Source organism: Alligator sinensis, unplaced genomic scaffold (genome assembly GCF_000455745.1).
Source record: "Alligator sinensis unplaced genomic scaffold, ASM45574v1 scaffold1385_1, whole genome shotgun sequence".
NCBI lineage: Eukaryota > Metazoa > Chordata > Crocodylia > Alligatoridae > Alligator > Alligator sinensis.
The window spans coordinates 168522-186999 of record NW_005842793.1 but is presented as its reverse complement, the minus strand read 5'-3'; the positions used below and the strand labels follow the sequence as shown (position 1 = coordinate 186999).

Here is an 18478-nt window from a genome sequence, read left to right as displayed (position 1 = left end):
ACCAGCAGGCATTGGGGGAGTCCCTGTTCCCCCGAGCACTACCAGGAGTGACAAGAAAGAACGGTCACAAGCTGGCAGAGGGTAGATTCAGACTAGACATCAGGAGGTGCTACTTCACTGTCATGGCAGCTAGGATCTGGAACCAACTTCCAAGAGAAGTGGTGCTGGCTCCTACCTTGGGCGTCTTTAAGAGGAGGCTGGATGAACACTTTGCTGGGGTTGTTTGACCCCAGTAGTCTTTCCTGCCATGGCAGGGGGTCGGACTTGATGGTCTGCTCAGATCCCTTCTGACCCTTCCAACTATGAAACTGTATGATGGATGACACATAGGAGACCTATAAGCTGGTGGTAGAGAGGGTGTCACATTAAGCATATCACAGACAAACAACAAAGCCATGTTACAGCAAGAGAGGGTCAGACAGAAGCTGTATTGGAAGAGGAAGAGAGAAAAAGAAACAGACAATGAAAGTTTGGGTGGTTAGAGAAGAAAAAACATAGTAGGGCTGGACAACAAGAGGAAGAGAGTAGGACAAAGGAGAAAAGCAAGGGGACAAATGGGACTCATGGGAGCAAATGGGAACAAGGCAAATAAAAGGAGGGAAATTGAGAGGGAACCCACCAGTTATTTCAGAAAAATGAACAAGAGAGAAAAAAAGGGGTGGTAAATGAAGGAAAAACCAGTAGAGAAAAAGGAAAAAAAAAAGGAGAAGGGGAAAGAATTAACATGAAAGAGAAAAAAAGAAGGCGAGAGAGAAGGGGGTAAGGAAATGGAATGGGAAGAAGGAAGGTAGGAAAAGATATGCACCTAGAAGGCTAGTCAGCTTTATTTGGTATGCTCAATCTCTCAGCTTTTATTGTACACTTTTGTATGAGAAAAAGGGAGCTGGATGAAAGGGAAGCAGACAACTAGGATCCCAGAGAAGGAATTGGGGGTTGGAAGGAGACTATCCAGGCCAGTATGTGGGCTGAGAAAGCGAGAGCATGCCAGAACTTTTATTTTTCCAGTAAAGACCCCAGGAGAGTATGGGTTATGATCATTAAAGAGTTTTGGGCAGGAAATAAAGGTCTTCCAGGAAGCTGGAAGGAAACCAACTATGTGTCAGGCCTTTGGGGAGCTATATTAGAGTTATCTATCCAAGGCCATTGATGCCTTCCTTTAAGGAGTTTTACATGTAGCTTAAGCAAAGGAGATGAAAACAAGGCAGCTCACAGTCTGCATAGAACTACATGGTGGAAGTGCAGAAATGTGTCCTGAAAGAGGCCAAACCATTGTGTGTCCAACTGTCCCTTGCTGGATTCTGAGTAATGAATGACTGTAGGGTTCTAACAGCATTTCCAGAGATATTTCTACATATGAGGGAGGTGGGGGCGGGATGCAGAATTTGTGTGCAAGAAATTCATTTTTCCTTCAATGAATAACTTTTATCTCCTTGAAGAAATGGCAGCTGAGACTTTATATAAGGCTTAGCCCCACCTTTACCAAGAATTGCCAAAGCCTGTGGGAGTTTAACCAAGGCTTGCTCCCTGTGGTGTTGTGTATAGGTGATCTGGGGCATCTCAAGTAGGTCCAAGAAGGTGATCCTCCCCCTCTACACGACACTGGTCAGGCCGCAGCTGGAGTACTGCGTCCAGTTCTGGGCAACCCACTTCAAGAGGGATGTGGACAACATTAGGAGGGGCACCCGCATGATCCGGGGACAGCAGGGCAGACCCTACAATGAGAGGCTACGGGACCTGAACCTGTTCAGCCTTCACAAGAGAAGGCTGAGGGGGGACCTTGTGACCATCTATAAACTCACTAGGGGGGACCAGAAGGGGTTGGGGGAGACCTTGTTTCCCCTAGCGCCCCCCGGGATAACAAGAAATAATGGCCACAAGTTGTTGGAGAGTAGGTTTAGATTAGACATCCGTAGGAACTACTTCTCAGTTAGGGCAGCTAGGATCTGGAACCGACTTCCAAGGGAAGTGGTGCTGGCTCCTACCCTGGGGGTCTTTAAGAAGCAGCTTGATGCCTACCTGGCTGGGGGCATTTGAGCCCAGTTTTCTTCCTGCCCAGGGAGGGGGTCAGACCTGAAGATCTCCAAGGTCCCTTCCGGCCCTACTTCTATGATTCTACAATTCTATGGGGCCCCTGGAAAGGACTCTGCATCTTTGCTATGACTTAAAGAGGAAGTTGTACTGAGACAAGTAGTGGCTTGTTTGGTAAGGGTATTATTATTATTATCATCATCATCATTATTATTGCATCCCAGCAGTAGTTCCTAGAGTTTCAGAAGGTCAAGCACAGCTGAACCTGGCTGGGCTTTGACCCTTAAAGCCAGTCACAAGGGGAAAGCAACAACAGCCAATCTAAGAGCGTTAGACACAGAGGATTGCTGTGCTTGTCCAGCTGCAGATAGTCTGGAATGTACAGATTGTTAAACTGTGTGTGGCCACATACTTTGTCGTACAGGAACCATAAATACTGGAAATGCCAGACAACTTTTAGCTTAAAGCTCCTGTCAGTTCTTTCTCCAGCTGCTACAACCCTTGGCCAAGAAGTCTTGGAACTCAGCTTCTGCTCTTAGATGGTGTAGTCAAGCCATAACACTTGAACTTGTGGAATAATCACTTCTATAGCAATATGCTGACATCATAAACATAGAATTATGATTTTACTGAAAGCTGCTGCAAAAGGAAAGATGGGTCAGGAAGAAGGAACCTAAGCCCCAGCACCTGTCTCACTGAGAAAGGGAATCCAGACTGAACAGTCAAGTACATTTCCTCTGCATAATTACATTTCCTTCAGGTTGCCTCCTCCTAAACATGCCTGAGCAGCAAGAGGACAATGCAAAGACATGGTGAATTACAGTAATCTAACACAGCTGGAAAACTCAGCCGACATTTTAATTTTGCCATCTAACAATAACAACTCAAAGCTCAGAGGGTATTCTTTTAAGACATCAATCTGAAACCTAGAGAAAATGCAGCTCATGTAGTCTAGATAACTAGACTCCACAGAACAATAGCATTTGTTTCCTGTTGGGGTGATGATATATTAATTCCAGAAAAAACACCAGAGGACTGAATTTTGGAGAGATTTTAGCCCCCGGAAAGTTTTTTAAGTCAATGGCTCAAAACCCAGCAGCTCCCATTGAAAACCTGAGCAGTAAGTAATAGGGGTGTGGAAAACGGGCTGCATTTGATTCGGATTCAACCCAAATCAGGGACAGTGATTCGATTCATTGATACAGATCAATGTTCCTGATTCGATTCGATCGAATCCAAATCCAAAGATTCGATGCTGATTCAGAGAATCAGTGATTTGGCCACAGACGCAGCTTGAAATGTTTTTTCTACATACCTTGAGGTACCAGGAGTGGCTTGTGAATGCTGCGATGCTGGGGCGGATGAAGCGTCCCACAGGAGCGCAGGGTGGGGGGTCCTGTGTGCTTGGTGGCAAACCCGGACTTGGACAGGAAGTACTTCCAGTCCACTTACAGGTCTGCCAGGGAGTGCACTGGGGACACCCCAGCTCGGCTATCAGCTGCAAGGGGGGACCCTGGGTGCCCCCCCAGACCCAGGAGGCACCAGTCACTGAGCTGGTGGGGCTCTGTGCGTTCCCTGGCAGACCCGGAAGTGCTTCTGGTCCACTTCCGGGTCTACTGCCTTTCACAACCCAGTGATTTTGGTGCCTCGGCACGATGGAATTTTCCCGCCACATGAGAGCCTCTTGCAAAGTAAAAGGTTTTCTGTTGCAGCAGAAAACCCCGGTGCAAGAGAGTTCCCGCCATTCGAATGCAAATTTGTGTCCCGCTATTGACTAGTTCTAAATTATTTCTACGTGGCGGCTGGTAATTGGCTTGCTGGCCGTTTAAAATTTCGTGCGACTTCCGCCCAAGTCGGAGAACTTTGAGCACACTGCAGAGTGCCTCTAAAGAAATCTGACTTGTGGCTGAGCTGATCGATAGACTGATCACCTATCGATTCTTCTCCCCGTCGCCGAGCGCAATCCCCGACGTACCCTTGTCCCGCTGGCTTGATTTGTGGATGGATGAGCTAGCCTGAGCCTTGCCAGCTGGAACAACTAACATAGTTGTTCATACGACCGGACCGTCAGTGTCGCAGCTACAAGCGGCGTAAGTAAAGTTTTGCAACCAATTAAGCCTTGTCTACGTCTCTATTCACCAGCCCGCCCAACGAACGAGTAATTATTAAATCACCTCGAGTCGGCTCTGGCCGTCCGAGACACTGCCAAGCATGCTGGGGAGCCCCCCACACTCCTGTTGGATGCTCCATGCGCTCCAGCATCTTAGCATTCACAAGCCACCTGGTACCTTGAGGTATGTAGAAAAAACATTTAAAGCTATGTCTATGTCCGAATCGTCGAATCTTTCCAAATCTCTCCTAATCAATTTGGAGGGTTCTGATTTGATTTGGAAAGATTAAATTCAATTCAGATTCGGAGATTCGGCCACCAAATCGGGAAGAGTCTCTGCCAAGTCAAATCAGGGATGGAAGCTTCACACAGCCCTACTAAGTAGATACCCACATGGGATGAAAAATTACTCTTTTGAAAATCAGGCACTAAATGGTCTGAAATAATAAAGTCATCCACTAATAGGTCAAATCCCCTTTTCTTACAGACCTTCTCTAACATCCCTTCCACTCCTCTAGAGTGGCCTCCGTTATGTTGTCACGGACCTTCCTTATACTCAGAGAAATTAAGAACACAGTTACTTGAAAAACATTTAAGCGCTTATGAACACTTGCTTGTTCTTGTCAAATCCTCCTAATATCTTCACCATGAGGCAATCTTCCTATATCACTAAGCTCTCCATTGGCTACGAAAATTCAAGAGATTAAATTAGATACATGTTAGAGCAAGTGGAACTTTCTCTTAGACCTGCACCCCTCTTCCGAAGTGACAAGATTCCATCAACGCTGCCTGCAGAAGATCCTTTGAATCCTGTGGGTAGACAGATGCACCAACATTAGCATCCTCTTGCAAGCAAACACCATGAGCATCAAGACAACGATCATCCAACATCAACTTTGCTGGGCCAGCCACATCATCCAGATGTCCAACTCCAGATTCTTGAAGCAAGTTTTATTCTCCCAGCTCAGTCAAGGCATACACTCAAGAGGAGGGCAGAAAAAATGTTTCAGGACATCCTCAAGGCCAGCTTGAAAAAATGCAACATCAATATCAACTTGTGGGAGACTATTGCCCAGAACTGCCCCAAATGGAGGGAGCCTGCTGCAAGGATCTCAGTACTTTCAAAGCTTACAATGATAACAGATGAAAAAATGGAAGTGACAGAAACAGCACGTTGTGGACCAAAGTAAGAACCCAGAGTCACCCACCCTGCACAGAAATGTGCCTGAACTGCAACAGAGTCTGTCGATCCTGGGTAGACCTTGTCAGCCATTTTCAGACCCAATCATGGAAGACAATCATCCTAGACTGTGAAGGATTGCTGATGATGTTGTAAAATAGATATTAAGTCTATTCAGTTGTAATTAGGGAACAGAAAGAAGGACAGAAAGATGGAACTTATTCTTTCCTCACTTGCATTTTAGTCCCACAGAAATTCATCCTGCTGTCACCCTGATTTACTCACTTTTAATCATCTTCCCTTGGAGGATAAAGTGTTTAAATGAGTGGAATTAGATCTAAAAATCTCTATTTTTGAACCAGAAAATTGTCCCTAACAAGCCAGGAGAGCTGGAGCATGATATAGCAATACAGAGGGGAAGGACTAGAATTTCTTTTGCCAACATGCTAGCGCTCTTTCATAAGTAATGTTAGTATAACAAAATTCAGTAGTTAAAATGGGAATGGAATTCAGGGGCCTTAACCAGACTGTGCCAACAAGGTGTCCGTAGTCCTTATAAGGGCTAGGAAACTTCACACATTTCAATTTTCATATCAGCCCAGTGAGGACTGGTATTACATAACCAGTGGTGACCCCAATGAGATCATTCTGTAGATTCTAATAAGACTCCAAAGGGCTGTGTCATGACCCAATGATTGTGTGCGCGCTCCGGCACTGCAGAATTATTTCCCGCCACATGGAGCTTTCTTTGCACGGTGCAATTCTCAGCTGCAGAGAGAAAACCCCGGTGCAAAGGAGTTCCCACCACCCGTATGTAAATTTGTTCCCCACTATTGGCTGTTTCTAAATTATTCCCACGTGGCGGCTAGCAATTGGCTCGCTAGCCATATAAAAGGTTAGAGCAGTTTCTGCCCAAGTTGTAGAGGACTCCACAACCATCTCGTGGGGACTCTGAGCACACGGCAGAGTAATAGAAACTTTGTGTGCGTCTCAGAGGAGTTCAGCGGCCTGATCACCCCCCAGCCTCTTCCCGTCTCGTTCGTTAAATTCTTCTTAAGACGTATGTACGGTTTTTGCCCGCTCGTCAAGGGTATCCAGAGCTCTGTCGTGTTTGTTTTTGCGGAGCCTAGCAAACTCTGTGTGTGTGTCTTCGGTGGAGCCTAGCAAACTCCACTTGTGTTTGTCTGTAACTGCAACTCAAGAAAGTTTTTCCTGCCTGCACCGCGACCACCTACGGTGTAAGTAAAACAATCTTTAATTAACCGCTACGAGTCTGTGCAAAAGTACCCGCCCTACCGTTGCGGGCTTCCAGCCACAGCCTGCCGCACGCCCCCGAAAGCCTCGGACTGCTCCCGGCCTGCACAGGCTGAAGCATTTATGCCCATGTTCCACGCTACAAATTTCCTCCTTAATCTCAAAGGAGGAAGTTACACTTCCAGTGCTTTCTCATTTGTGCATGCCTCCAAAGCTCCCCCCAGCAATGGCTTTTCAGAACAGAAGAGGCACCTGTGTAGAAAAAAAAAGTGTGCGCGAGTGCGTGTAAAACAAAATGTGTGTGCATGTTTATTTTATGAGGGAAATCCCACCAGATGCTGAAGGGTCATACTGGGATGGGTCATACTGGGAAGAGTCATACCTAGGATGTGGCCATTCACCTGAACCTATCCAGCCACAAATGCAAATTCACCATCATGTGGAAGGCGACTTTCTCTTGTGAAGATTTTTGTAAGTATCAGATACCTCCACTGCCTTGTAAGTAATCTCTCTCACCATCTGTGAGATTTCTGAAGATATGATCTAGTTCTTTGTGAAGGACTCCAGTTTAGTAAAATGCTTACATCTCAGAACAGAGCTGCATGAAGTGGAAGCTGTCAGACTTTTATAAAAGGATGTTTCCCCTGTGAATTTGTATCAAATTTCTTGTGATAAAAAAAGAATGCTAAAAAGCCACTACATTTTCTAAATTAATACTTTTTGAAAAACTGATCTCATTCATGCTTTCCTGGGATGACATAGGAAATGCTAATAATTACACAGAGCTTAAGTTTTCCATATTTTGACAAATAATTTGAACCAAAACATTTTTTGTTCAGATTTGCTGGAAACGGGTTTTTTTTGTTGTGGTTTGCTTTTTCCTCTTTCTCCTCCCTGCCCCTTAGTTTTCAGTTCTTCATCCAGAAAATTACAAACGCAAAGATAAAGAAGTTATTTTCAAGCAAGTGAATGACTTCCTAAGGTTGGTAGGATTAGTGTAATGGGTCCAGACATGAGGAAGAATGCTTTGTATTTGAAAGTTCAGTTAACTTAGTCCAACCATGCAGTTGGTCAAATAAAAGGTACCACTCCAAAGATTACTTGCCTCTTTCTAAAAGATCACCTTCTAGGATCAGAATTCTTGGCCCAGGTCAGCACATTTGCCCATGCGTCCCTCACAAGTCCACAAAGAAACATAGGTTTATTCAATAGCAGAAGTACAGGAAGGATATATCTATATCTATAGATTGGATCTAGTGACAATCTCCCTTGATCTGCGATTCTCAGATGGACTGACAAAAATTCTTACTTTTTATAAAGAATGGAAGGATGGAAGGGTAGACATGTTAAAACCCAACCTAACTGAAGAAGGCACAGGATGAAAGAGAGACTGAAAAACCAGACTTCTGATTATCATAAAGAGTTTGTGAGAAGCAACAGGTCATCTGCAGATCCTAGGAAGTTCAAAAGCCTGTAAACAAGATCAGGAGCACATAAGCATCCAGTTCCAAATGTTAATGGCTTATATCAGGGGTTAGCAACCTACAGCCCAGAGGCTGGGTATGGCTTATGGAGGTAGGGCTTTGGCAGCATTTGGCAGTGGAGGGGCCTTCTGCAGGTGCTCTCCCCTTGCCACCATAGGGACAAAGGCTTGCTGCAAGTGTTTCCCTTATGCTGCCAGGGAGACAAGCAGAAGTGGCAGCAAGTCCTAGTGACCACCCACCTCCAACCCAGGACTGGTTATTCTAGCCCACAGCCAGAAAAGATTCCTAACCCTAGGCGCATGTCGTTTCATGAGAGCAGGAAATAATGTGGCAGGAAGTTTAGGTCTCCTAAGTCAGTGTTGATCCTGGAAGATGTGGTACTGTAGAGGATGATTTGGGGAACTTGAAGGCTGTCAGAAAAGACCCTGAGGGCATATATAGGGACAGTAAAAAAGCATTTCTGCGAAGGGCCCTCTATAGTCAGAGTGTGGCTGGTGGAGGATAAATACATTTTGTGGGTGCTGCTGACTTTAGTAGGGTTACGGTGTCAATTTACATGACAAAATTTAAAATTATCTAAGTTATTTTTTAACTCAAAGCTGAGGATGAAAGAGAGACTGCAAAACCTGACCTGAAAAAGCTGAGTTTTGTGTATGTATATCTTACATACACAAAACTCAGATTTTATTCCTAAATAACCTATGTACATGAAAATTTCATTTGGAATTACAAATGTGTCCCATTAAATGAAAATACATCTTAGTAAAACTTTAATATAGAAGTAAATTAACTGCACAGTAAAAATACATCAAAACATTTCACTTTGATACATGTTTATTGGTGCCCTGCACTTTCAGTGTAGCAGGCTGGAGATGTAATAAAAAAAGGTTTCAAAATTTACTGATTCTATTTCATTTAACCCACTCTAAACAACCAGTGCTTTAGAGTTCAAAGAATTAACATTTTTACTGCCCATTACAAGCAAAATTTTAATATTAACTTTTCAGAGTTTGCTTATAACTCTGCTCTTTTAAAATTCTTTAGATACATTCCTCAAGGTAAACAAGAAATTTCAATCTGTCACAATCAAAATTGATAAGGCCTTCTTTACCCATTTTATATCACCTCCATTATTAGTTCATTGCAAAACACAATCTTATTTCATACTATAAATATCCATCCATGCACAAAACACAGGGGCCAGAAGTTACACATTAATATTTCATGTAGGCTTCCAAGACTTCCTTTACCCGCTGCAGGTTTGTGGGTACACTTAAAAAGATATCTTTAGACTTGGTCTACTTGGTCTTAAAATACAAATATACAATATCCATAAGCATAAAAAAGTAAAGCCTAGATTGCCTTACCATTTGTTATGAATTGCTAAACTCTTATACATGTACATTATAGCATCATGCTGATTAATATACATATTAGTTAAATATATCAATCATTAATTGGGATGTGGTCAAGTTTTGTTTGTGTTTTTTAATAAGAAACTGTTCATATACAAGTAAAAAAGATTTTTAATTTAAACTTACTTGGAACACCTGAACCAGATACACATCTGTAAACCCTGCTGAGATATTCAAGTTACATTGGGGCATAACCAGCTATGTGAAAGGAAATATAACTCCTCATTGGTGATATATAACGTATGCTATTTCCTAGAAAATGCAAATGATTAAATTCTAACATTTACATTTTCATATTTAGACATTTTAATTATTGTGTGTCTTCCAGCTTTCTCGATACTTTTAGTATCAGTTCATCACTGTCTATCAGAAACAACTCAGTACCTCAGTGTTGCCACAGATTTTCTAAATAAGGTAGATATACAGTACAAAGTGTAGATAGTGAAACAATTAAGCATGTATATACAGTATGTTGAAAGGCATTTTTGTGACCATTTTAGTAGAGTTTATAGAAAAGAATTAAGATAATTACCGGTTCTGTTGATATCACTGTATTGCAAACTTTCAAGCCACATTTTTATATTAAGCTTGTACTGCTTTGTATATTGTACAATAAAACAAAAATAAAGATCATTCTTAAGATGTGACACTTAATCACTGAACTGAGTAAGGTAACCAGCACAGGGCTTAATTTTCCTGAGGTTTGTAAGAATTTTTAAAGAAAATCACAGTGACCAGGCTAAACTGCAAACATACTGTTAAGTTTTAAATATACAGTTTATACAGAACAACTGTGCATGGTCATCTCACGATTATGCGTGTTCACACTGCTGATTCTTCTATATAACTCGCCATTGCATAATACTTGTATCTTTTCCACCTGTGGAGATGAGATGGGTGTCTTCACATAGAAAATCTACATTAGTTACATGACTACTATGTCCACCATATACATGGCTCGGAGCCTGGAAAACACCAATATAGGAGGTTATTAGTGAAGAAACTATAAATTACTTAAAAAAAATGTTTAGTGATGTACAACACTTAAACTACTATAAACTGTTGCATTATTTCTATTAATTCAATCAGGTGGTTTTAAAATGCATGCTTTATAATCAAGTTACACACACCTTTATCTATGTATAGTATTTTACTCATATAAAGAATTGTATAGATTCTTTTTTTTTTTTTACTTGTAGTTTCTTGTATTTTCCTTTTACTTAGGAGAGTAACATTTCCAATGCTTGTAAGGCTTTGCCAGACCAGACACTACCAAAGCGAATTCCTTACCCTAAATTGTGAACATGGATAGGAAAAGAGATGTACTTTGCCAAAATCATCCCCTGTTGATAGCAGTTTTCTGGCATGTGATCGACAGACAGCATTGATATCTGTTCCATCTGAACCTTCTGGCCATACACCTAAAAATGGAGTAACTGATTAAATATTTTTGCTATGCATACAAAATACACGTGTTAATTGATGTCCTAACAAAAACCTAAGCTATGAGGTCACTGTAAATAAAAAACCTAAAAACACGACTAGTGATTTAGGCCCTAAATGTATTTGCCTAACTTTAAGCTTATAAATAAGAATGATGATCTGAGGGTGTAGACAGACATTTGAAACATTTAAAAAAATGGAACATTTCAACTGATAACAGATATACAACCCCCTACTCCCCTTCAAAACTGCTGTACTAGCAGGCAACAGCAGTGCTTTCCAGCCAGGGGGCACAACAGGGGACTGCTCGGCCCTTTGCCTCTGTTCTCTTCCTCTTCACCCCCATGACAGGGGAGGGGAAGGGGGGAAGCAGGGCAGACTGTCAGCGACCACTGCTCGCACCTTCACCACTGCTGGCACCCCAGGCTCTTTGTCTGCAGCACCTAGAGTGCAGGAAGTCCACAGGAGGCCCGCAACGGCTGGAGTGTGGGAAAACTGTGGCACCCTGAGTGCTCAGACAGCCAGTAGCCATAGGCCTTATACAGCTCACTGGAAGATTATTACAATATACAGCCCACTGCACTTTTTTCACAAATCCAATCTAAAGTACCACTTTGGTTGCTTACAAGAAATGACATTATTAAAATATTGATAACATAATTAATGGAGGCATCAACAAGATATAACCATGTTATAATGGAGTTGTTAAATGCTTTTGTTACTCACTGCAGACCAGTACTGATTGTTGCTCTCATACCTATGGGTGCATCCAGGATCTTGTAGGATGGGGTGGGGAACCAGCAACTAGTGCTGCAGGGATGGCCCCATCCCCACTCCCAACTACCCCACACCACTGGGGCCAGCAGACTGTCCCACAGGACCAGCAGCCACGGTCTTTTCTTAAGTCCCTCAATCAGGTAAGAATCTTCCTTCCCCCCTTCTTTCTCCCTTGTGTTTAGCAGCATGTCTTCTCCCCTTCCCAGCTGTTCCCTCCCATTACCCCTCTCCCCTGCCCACTGCTGTCACTGCCCCTGCTGTGTGGGGGTGATCTGGGGGCAGGAAGGCTGCCGCACTCCAGCCAGGCTGCATATGCTCAGTCAGAGACAACAGCAGCATGCAGGTTCTCTTCCCCCCTCCCTCTCGCACCTGCTCCCAGGTTACAGGGAACACCTGGGGAGACCAGGCAGGGAAGAGAAACCTGACTGCTACTGCTGCTGTCCCTGGCTGAGCATGGCTTGCTGTGGAGCCCAGCTGGAGCGGGGCAAATGAGGCTGCTGAGCCTCCCCCTCCTCTACCCACCCAGGTCAGCTGAGATATCAGGAGCAGTGGATGAGGGAGCTGGAAGGGGACACAACATGCTATAGAGAAAGGAGTGGGAGGAGGGGGGATTCTTACTTCCTTTGGGGACTTAAAAAAAGTCCCTCATTTGTTCCCACAGCATTGACTGAAAGGGGAATGAAAGGGGAATGCCACTTCCCCACTCTGGATCTGGCCCAATTAACCTCTAAATTAGGTTGTTAGCTCTTCAGTGCATAGACCACATTTGCATATATGGTCTGTAAAGTCCATGAATGCTTGTGTGGTGTAAAACATAATACAACACAAATGAATATGAAAACGTTACTGTTTGTACAGTCATATACAGACTTTTCTGCATCCTAAGTGTTTTTTATTGACTTTCATACTTCAGATTTTATCTGCTCCCTCACTCAGCAAAAAAGGCTACTTAACTGTGAGAGTCCACTCAGAACAAGTTGATTTTTCTTTGTTTTGTTAAATATTTAGAACTGGAACACTAAATATCATAATTAAGTGACTTCCCCTGCTTATAAACCCATACAGGTTGCAAAACCTTAAGCAGAAAGTGGTTTCAGGTTTTAATCACTGACGCACCTTATATTTTGTATAAATATGCTATACAGAATAAATCAAAACAGTTTTGTGGTTACTACAAACAAAATGGCAAAATAGGAAAGTATTATTCCCCAAAGTCCCACTGATTTCACCAAGACTCTGCAAGTGTCCATTTGTAAGACAGGAAAGCACAAAAAAATGAAGAGGGACATGCATGAGAAAGATAAAGAAGTGGTCATTTGATATAGTAGCATTAGAATAATGTTGTAGCCATGAGGGTCCAGGAATTGAAAGGGGCAAGGATTTACTTGGGGTGATATCTTTTATTCCAACCATGCAGTTGGGAGATCTCATTGATAAAAAAGTGCCAACAAAAGGGGGAAAAAAGAGGTCAGTAGAGTTCTGGCTACATAGCAGAGCAATTAATTACAGCAGTGGGGGCTGGGGTTCAGGAGCAACACAGTGCGGGATGCCTGGAGTACCAACCAAACCCATGTCACGTACCACTTCGTGTCCACACATAACATAACATTGAATCAGTTCTCCGTGAACAGATTCAAAATATTACTTGATTTTGAGATGTTCCAGGTGGATTTAAACCAGTTTAACAGGCCTGCCTGCTTCAGGTTAAAACTGCATTTAAACTATTCTAACTGTCCATAACCTCAGGGTGTGTACAGAAAACACCTGAACCATTCCAAAAATTTCACCGATTGGGAACTGTTTCATAACTTGTCCCTGGAAAGAATAGCCTATGCATATGCTGTTAAGGGTTCCAAGTACAACCCTTGCCTTTTCATAGTTTCATAGTAGCTAGGGTCAGGAGGGACCTGAACAGATCATCTAGCCCGACCCCCTGCCACAGGCAGGAATGAATGCTGGGTTCACAAGACCCCAGTCAGGTGATCGTCCAACCCTCTCTTGAATTTGCCCAGTTAGGGGCGAGGACCACTTCCCTAGAAAGTTGGTTCCAGATTTTGGCAACCCTAACTGTAAAATATTGCCTTCTGATCTCTAACCTAAACCTATTCTCCATCAGCTTATTACCATTGTTCCTTGTCACCCCAGGTGGTGCTGGGGAGAATAGGGCTCTTTTCTATTTGCTGTTGATCTCCCCTGATGAGCTTGTGGGAAGCCACCAGGTCCCCCCTCAGCCTCCTCTTGCTGAGGCTGAACAAGTTCAGGTCCCTCAGTCTCTCCTCATAGGGCCTGTCTTGCTGCCCTCTCACCAAGCGGGTGGCCCTCCTCTGAACCCTCTCCAGGCTGGCCACATCCCTTTTGAAGTGCGGTGCCCAGAACTGGATGCAGTACTCCAACTGCGGCCTGACCAAAGTCGCATAGAGGGGGAGTATCACCTCTCTGGACCGGCTTGAGATGCACCTTTGGATGCATGACAAGGTATGGCTGGCCTTGCTGGCTGCGGTATGGCATTGGCGGCTCATGTTCATCTTGGAGTCAATAATGACTCCAAGATCCCTTTCCGCCTCTGTGCTTTCAAGAAGGGAACTCCCCAGCCTGTATGTATGCTGTGGATTCCTTCTCCCAAGGTGTAGCACCCTGCATTTGTCTATGTTGAACTCCATCCTATTCTCATCTGCCCACTTTTGTAGTCTAAATCTAGTTGCAGTCCTCTCTCTCCCTTCAAGTGTGTCCACCTTGCCCCACATTTTAGTGTCATCAGCAAACTTGGACAGCGTGCTTTCCATCCCCATGTCTGAGTCGCTGATGAAGATGTTAAACAGTGCGGGCCCGAGGACCAAGCCCTGGGGGACCCCACTGCTCACATCTCGCCAGGTTGAGTACAACCCATCCACCACTACTCTCTGGGTGCACCCCACCAGCCTGCTGCCTAGCCCCGCACTTTAGCACCCTCATTCCCCAGCCAGCCCTGGCACTGCCCGATGCCACCACCTGGAGCCCAGGGCTGACCCCTCAGAATCCGCTGCCAGCCTGGGGCTGCTCTACCCTGGCTCAAACTGCTGTGGTCTTGGGTACATGTGTAGACACTGCATCCAGGAGCAGCTGACTCCAGCACGGCACGAACTGTGCCAGAGTTTATCAAGTCACCTTAACGGCACATGTAGATGCACCCACTGAATTGACAGCCATTCTATTCTACTGTGGTCCCATTGTGCAATGGCTCTGTTCCCCCACCCCACCACCACCACCCCAGAATTGACAGATGTGCCCATGTCAGTAGGCAACCACCCGCCCACCACTACAAAGACTGCCCTTCCCCACAAAACCTGGCTATCCCCTCACTCCAAGTAAGCCTGGAACCCCCACCCAAGGCCCCTAGCAGGGAAGTGAAACTGATACATGGCACCCCTGCAGACTGTTGTTTCTGTAGGCAATAGACCTTTGGGCAGTCCTGGTTGCATCTTGGAGCAGTCCTATTGCTATTTAAAGCACACTGAAGCAAAGGAAAAATTGTGGGCTGCTCGCAGTGCTTGATTCCATTTTTGCAGTTGTTTCATTGCAAGACCCCCACCTCACTGCTGACTGGCTGAAAGGGCTGCCTTTCATACAGCCCCATCCCTCACCACTGATTGGCAGATGGTTGCCCTTCATGTGGTCCCCACCCTCACCACTGGCTGAAGGAGAGGGTTGGGGCTGCACAAAAGACAGCCCTCTTGACCATTCAGCAGTGGAGGGAGCAGCATGGCACCCCTCCCCGCCATCCACTACTCTTTGTGCTGTTGGCAGTGTAGCTGGCATAGGGGTCCCAGTGGTGGTGACAGCAATAAGCCTCACTGCCCCACTTTGCCTTCCCATGCTGGGTCCTGCCTGCCGGGCCACAGAGGTGGCTCCTGCCCATGCCTGTCCAGCTATCGTGCAGCCCCATGCCCACTGTGGCTGCCCAAGTATGGGGGTGGGCATGTGCCCCCCCCATGCCTCACACCCCCACCTGCCTCACACACTGGGGTCTAAGGCCGGGGGGCAGGGGGCTGTGGGTTGGGAGTGTGGGGCATCAGCAGGGCCAGGGGACTGTTTTCTACTTAAACTATTTACTGGGTTGGGTCTGGCCATCAATGTTTACAAATGGGTCCGGTTACAAAAAAGGTTGAGAACCACTATTCTAAGGCTTATATCTGTCCACACCCTTAGGGTATGCACAAAGAATGAGCTGAGGAGTGGATAAAGGAGTGTTAAAAGTTGGAGCTGGTTTGCTGCATTTGAATCATTCTCACCTTGTTTACACCTAACGATTAGAAGGTACCAGCTGCTACCCTTCTGAAACCTTCCTGTAGTGGGCAAACCGAGTTATGCTCAGGCTTTTAGCATAACTTTAGGCCCTCCCGGAACTAAGCAATTAAATTGAACAGAGTACCTTATAAGGCAGTGGGAAAATGAGTGTTGTGAGTGGTACAGTGGGCTAACCAGGTACAGTAGTTTCCCTAAAAGGAAAGGAGACCAAAAATGGAATGATTGGAGTACCTTATCTAAAAAGACAAGGTAAGAAACTTCAGGATTGGACCATTTGAGGTGAGAAAGTTACAAAAGTGGTGGATCCTGGGGCTAGATCTTGAGTTAGCCCATCCACCTGCCTAGGGTTATCTGCCCTGATTCTCTTGCTACGACTTGAATGTGCCTCTGATATACTAAGGGACAGGCTGCCCATTTACTACCCTGATGCCAGGGGGACGTTATCCATGGCTCCGTACCTGCCCTATATTGTGGCCCATGCCTTGTACATGGCATCCAGATTATTATTACTCCCCGGCTTCAGGCCAGGACAGACTCAGTACACTGATGGGCCTCTTTCACACTCACACTCACTCTGCCCCCCCCTCGCACAGGGGCCTCTTGCACTCTGCCCATTACTGGGCCACACTCAACTGCCCTGCTCCCTTGAGCGACCCCACTCAGCCATCAGGCCTCACTACTCTCACTGTGGGTCAGCACACACAGCAACTTCGGATCACTCAAGCTCCCCTACTGCACATGGCCTTGTCCTTGTGCCAAACATTGGGCTGACTCTGCCCCTAGCCCCTCACCGGGCAACTTAATCTTCATATCACTCATGGGGCTGGCCCATGTACTGCCCTTCAAGCCGCCCCTCACAGCCCTACTCAGTACATCCCTGGTGCAGCCCTTCAAACTGCCCTCAGCATCCCTATTCTGCACCTCACACAAGCACAGTCCTTCAAGTGCCTCTCTGCACCCTACTCTGTGCAGGCCTCCACAGCAATACTACTCCCCTTGGGGCCTCCGCGGTCTCACAACCCTGCTGGGCTCAGGTGCCCCTCTAGAGGTGCACCTGGCCCTACTGTGCTCTACAATTACTCACCATATGGTGGGGGCCAGGGTTAAGGTGCCCCACCCCACCTTTCACTGGGGGGTAACTGGTCTGGTATTTCTTGGGGGCTGACCTGCCACAGACAGTCCCACGAGACCCACCCCCTTTCCCCAGCAGGGTGCAGTTTCACGTCATGCCCAGGACCAGGAGTCTCCAGCCATCCCCATAGCTCCTTCCCTTACCTCCAAGTTGTTCCAGGAGCTGGCTGATGTTACTCCCTCGACTGCTAGTTGCTGCCCCAGCCTGTGTGTGCTGGGTCCTAAAATGGCCCCCCTAACCAAGCACCTGCCAGCTGCCTGCCTACAGCCCTTAAACTGGCAGGCACCAAAGGTGCACTGCCACATGGACAAACAAAGGTTTTGTGTTGCCATCCTGCCAACCTTGGAATTCTTATTGAACAACGGGGATTCCAGAAACTAACATCCCACATACCCAGTAGAGGATCTGAGGTTGGTACCACCAAAGATCGCTGTTGTAACATCTGAAGGAACCACTTGCCCAGTCGTACTACAGGGAGGAAACTTGTAATAAAGCATAGGGGTTTGTAACAGGGAACCCTAGCCCTGTTACTAGGAAGCAGAGTGGCCCCTTTAAGGCCAGAGTCTTCAGAGTGCAGCCTGCCAGCAGAGCAAGGGTTAAAGGGTAGCCCCACAGGCCGATCAGCTGACTAGGGCTGTCACATGACTATGTGAGAGCTCAGGCCAGAGCTATATAAGCCCTGGACTGAGCTAGCTGAGGGTGGCCAGCCCAGGCTGTGGCGGAGTGTGGGTTCCTGAAGGCTCCAGGAAACTGGGAAGCAGCCCTGCAAATGAGAGCACCAGGCAGAGTGACCCAGAGATGTGGAGCCATGGGTAAGCAGACTAACTCTGTCTATTAGTTCTTTGTTATAGCCCAGGAGCTTAGTGTTTATGTTGTAGTTTAAACCAGTGCTTTGAGGATAAGGCTATGGGGGGGGTGTGGGGGGGTGGAGACTTCATTAGTACCCAGAGGGGCACAGCTACAGGGTTAGAGAGCCCAGCGCCATAGAGGCGCAGCTACAAAGGGCTGGAGGCCCAGAGACGGAAGTAAGACTGATTGAAGCTAGCGCCTCAAAGCTGGACCCAAAACAGTGGGTCTAAGCTAGATGGCTTAGCTACATAAAAAGGGGGTGGAAGCCGAATCTGCTGAAACTCTAACAGAGGGAACAATATGCATTTAACACCTGGAAAGCATGGGCGTGGTATTGAGTAAAGGGGGGGGTTATAGAGCTGTGCAAGTAGCCCTTAAGGCAGGAGCTTCCCACTCCAGGTGTTTGAGAGCAAAGACCAGATCCAGGAAGCCCTGGGGCAGCCTCCATAGATTCATAGATGTTAGGGTCGGAAGGGACCTCAATAGATCATCAAGTCTGACCCCCTGCATAGGGAGGAAAGA

The 18478-nt window shown here is 45.8% G+C and overlaps 1 protein-coding gene across 3 annotated transcripts in view; it reads right to left on the bottom strand.

Moving 5' to 3' along the window:
• Positions 1-8845: 8845 nt before the first annotated feature.
• The window catches only part of EML1 (echinoderm microtubule associated protein like 1), a 100241-nt gene continuing 90608 nt past the window's right edge, over positions 8846-18478 (bottom strand). For all 3 annotated transcript variants that reach the window (XM_025191212.1, XM_025191211.1, XM_025191213.1), the window contains 2 exons: positions 10762-10892; positions 8846-10436 (listed from right to left, as the gene is read on the bottom strand). In XM_025191212.1, coding sequence (XP_025046997.1) covers positions 10311-10436; positions 10762-10892 — 257 coding nt within the window. In that variant the 3' untranslated portion in view covers positions 8846-10310. The remainder of the gene's footprint in view (positions 10437-10761; positions 10893-18478) is intronic.